This window comes from Arachis ipaensis, chromosome B05, assembly GCF_000816755.2.
Source record: "Arachis ipaensis cultivar K30076 chromosome B05, Araip1.1, whole genome shotgun sequence".
Classification (NCBI taxonomy): Eukaryota; Viridiplantae; Streptophyta; class Magnoliopsida; order Fabales; family Fabaceae; genus Arachis; species Arachis ipaensis.
Window position 1 is genome coordinate 4,788,220 of NC_029789.2, and position 3,430 is coordinate 4,791,649.

Genomic DNA, 3,430 nt, shown 5'->3' on the forward strand with positions numbered 1-3,430 from the left:
TTTTTTCAAACCGCCGCTAAATTGCCATCAGGTTTGCATTTTGCGTCGTCTTTTCAAAAACCGCCGCTATATGTCCGCTGGTGATTTATTGTTAGGCATTTTGCGGCGGTTTAATATTACCACATATTGCATTGTTCTCTTTAGTAATAACCATCTGGGTATAATCTAGTTAAGTAACGACTACTATCTGAAGCTACATATGTTTAAATCATTGTTACTTAAAGTCGTAACACTTTTTCTACATTCGTTTTACGTTAAAAAATTGACAAGTTACTTGTAAACTATATATGTTAACTCATGTGAACAATTTTACCAATAAAATTTTCTTGATTACGTTATTGGCATTTAAAAATTGCATTCAATCATGGATGTAAAAAAAGAAAATAAAATCAAACTCTGATATTTATGAAGTTAAAATAAAGTTCTAGAGAGCATAAATCAAAGTTACTCCTCTTTCAAGTTATGCCTTTCTAAACCTAAATCAAGAATAAACATGTACAACTGCGACCCAAATCATTAAACTAAGGAAATCAGTGTAACTGTTATAATAAAAGATCAAAATTTCTCTCCAACATCGTATTGACCTGGCAAAAAATACTCTGTTATGAATCTCTGGGCTTCACGTTTTAAAGGATCTGATATTTCATCTCCATACCATGGCATTTTATTCAGATCAAAGCACCTTTGCTTAACATGTATATCATCTTGTTTATCTTGTTGGTCTTCTAAAGTTTCATCCTCTTCATCTGGAACCTTATTCAGATCAAACTGCATGGATCTATCGACTGCGACAGAGGATATTTCATCTAAATTGTCTTCTGAATCAGACTCTTCTCCATCTAGACTGTCAGGAACTATTTTTCCGGAATATTCAGGTAAGAGTGAAAATATCAACATGCACATAACAGAATGAGTATACATAGAAGGAATTGAGAACTCCGGAGTCATTAAATACTGACTTAGAAAAAAAACCAAACTATAAGATGCTTAGACAATTTTAAAACTAAACGCAAATTTTCGACAATTACCATCACCCTTGTTAGTAGTTTGGGCAATTTTCTTAAACAGAAGCTTTGTAGCGATTGTTGTGCTTGTAGAGGATGACGAAAAGTCCTCATTTTTCATCAATCTTGTTCCACCGTCATGTTATGTTCACTATTGTTTTCAAAACGTAATACTAGTGAAATTATATTGCGTAATACATAGCAAGATTATAAAAAATGCAACCCTAAGAAAAACAACAACTGTAGAAGGAATAAAGATTTAACGTAAACTAACTTTTCCGTATTAAAATCGTTGAAAGAACCAAAAAGTCTGCTTTTACTCATGAGAATTCACAATAACATAAATATTTAACTAAAAAAAACTACACAAGTATAAAGTAACCAAAGAAAACAACGTACAACGCAGAGTTTATTTAACTTAGTTTATGACAGAAAGATCATTTTTAAATTACATTAAAATGCTTCATACAATGCATTACGCGACATCATCGAAATTCTCTAAGGCATTTTCTGTGAGGTCTTCTATATCTTCCTTCATTGTCAACAGTAAATCTCCAATGTCACCTTCTGCTGACATGTTCAACCCTGGCTGTGGAGAAAAACCAACTTTAGCTTCTTCATTCTCTTCTCCCATGTCATACAAATCCCTTGGTTTCACATGAACCACAACACTCCTTCTTTAGCTACTTCATCATCCACATAGTATACAAGCTGAGCTTCCGATGCCAATATGTACGGTTCATCTTCTTTACGATTACCAGTGTGTATTGGACGAGAGAAATTAACGCTGGTAAGCCCCAAATGGTCTTGTTTGATGCCTCTACTGGTAGTGGTATCAGCCCAAACACATTTGAACAATACTACTGTGAAGGAACAACTGTAATTCAATTCAATTATGTCTACGATTTTTCTGTAATACGGAACACCACCAACAGCCACTCTATTATCACGCATGCTTGCATAACTTCTTGTATTAGATGATACATATACTATCTCCAGAAGGAAGAAACAAAGGTAAGCCTTGGTGTATTTTATTATTTCCACAAAAACATACATGTGTATACATATTACTCCCCTTACATTTTATATTCAACATCTCTTTCTCATTTACATTTATTCTGTTATTTGTTCATAGAAAAAGTGTAGACAGAACGCTTTAAATCGAAGCAAGCAACTATACACACATACTGGGGGCTCCAAAACATTTTCAAGAAAAAAAGACGAAGTGGTAATAAGTCATTAATTGCATTAAGATTTTGATTAATCTTCCTGAATATGTTATTGTTTACTAAGTTGTGTCGATATCAACGATATAGGAGAAAGAGCAAGGAAGGCCTGTTGGTAGAGGAGAGTTGTTTATCATGACTCATAAGAAAAAAGATGGCTCGTATATCTATCCCAATGCACGTGTTGTTAGTGTAAGTCATGTTCGAAAATTTGAAGCAACTTAGCTTACTGTATATATCGTGCTACTGTTAACTCATGCATTTCCAATGTGTTGCATATTTGTAGGAAGCAATTGCGAATATTGATAGGCAGGATGGATCCTCTAAGCACCTTTCACAAAATGACTCGCTAGCACAAGTTCTCGGAAAGGAGCACCCAGGACGAGTTCGTGCCCTACGTGCTGGACCATGTCCCACCCAAGTCTTTGGTAATGCTGCTGGACAACCGTCGGGTTCTGCAGAGCCTAATGAAGAGTCCAAGAGGAGGATTGCAGAATTGACGGCTAAGCTAGAAGAAGAGCAGGCAAAGAAACAGTCAATACATAAGGTCTTGGGATATCTAGTCCAACAGTAAGGAGGCAATTTGCCAGCTGAGATTGCTGCAGAGCTGGCTTTTTTGGGTGGTACACCGGACTCGTCATGCGCAGGGCCATCTTCATCTGGCAATCACGACCCGCAATAAAAATTTTGAATTTCAGTCAATGTTCTTAAATACTTTTACATTTAAGTTGGTTTAGAGTTTTATGCTTATTTTCTTCAACTTAAGCATTCTTACTTTATTTTGGATGATGTTATGATAATTTTATTATAGATGTTATGTTTGCATATATTTAATTTAGTTTGTTATGTTAATTGAGCTGTTTTACTTTGTTGCAATTTCTATAAATTAATTGAAAAGTAAAAAAATTAAAGTTTAACGAACATACTTTTTCAAAAGAGACAAAATAATAGAAAATCTAAAATTTTAATGGGAAATTTGAATTTGGCGGCGGTTTTTAACCCCCGCAAAACGGTAATATTGTCTTCCTTGCTGATATTTCGTGGCGGTTATCACCGGCCACAAAACTAAGTTGTTTCCAAGTCAATGACATTGTAACCGCCGCAAAACCATCTTTCATTTCGCGGCGGTTATTCCAGCGGTTGAAAAAAACCGCCGCTATCTGTTTACCGCGCCCATCTTTCGATGTCTCATTAAACCGC

The 3,430-nt window shown here is 35.2% G+C and overlaps 1 protein-coding gene across 1 annotated transcript; it reads left to right on the top strand.

The window, feature by feature from the left end:
- On the top strand, nucleotides 1,806-2,804 carry LOC110271888. The gene is made up of 5 exons (XM_021123530.1): nucleotides 1,806-1,883; nucleotides 2,004-2,018; nucleotides 2,140-2,232; nucleotides 2,321-2,422; nucleotides 2,517-2,804. Exons 1-5 carry the CDS (start codon nucleotides 1,806-1,808, stop codon nucleotides 2,802-2,804), a joined length of 576 nt encoding a protein of 191 aa, XP_020979189.1.

Excerpts from the sequence above, each read along its gene's own strand:
- LOC110271888 (XM_021123530.1), top strand. The coding sequence starts at position 1,806 with ATGGTCTTGTTTGATGCCTCTACTGGTAGTGGTATCAGCCCAAACACA. Across the intron at positions 2,233-2,320 it reads CAAGAAAAAAAGACGAAGTG|GAGAAAGAGCAAGGAAGGCC; the intron begins GTAATAAGTCAT and ends TCAACGATATAG. Across the intron at positions 2,423-2,516 it reads CCAATGCACGTGTTGTTAGT|GAAGCAATTGCGAATATTGA; the intron begins GTAAGTCATGTT and ends GCATATTTGTAG.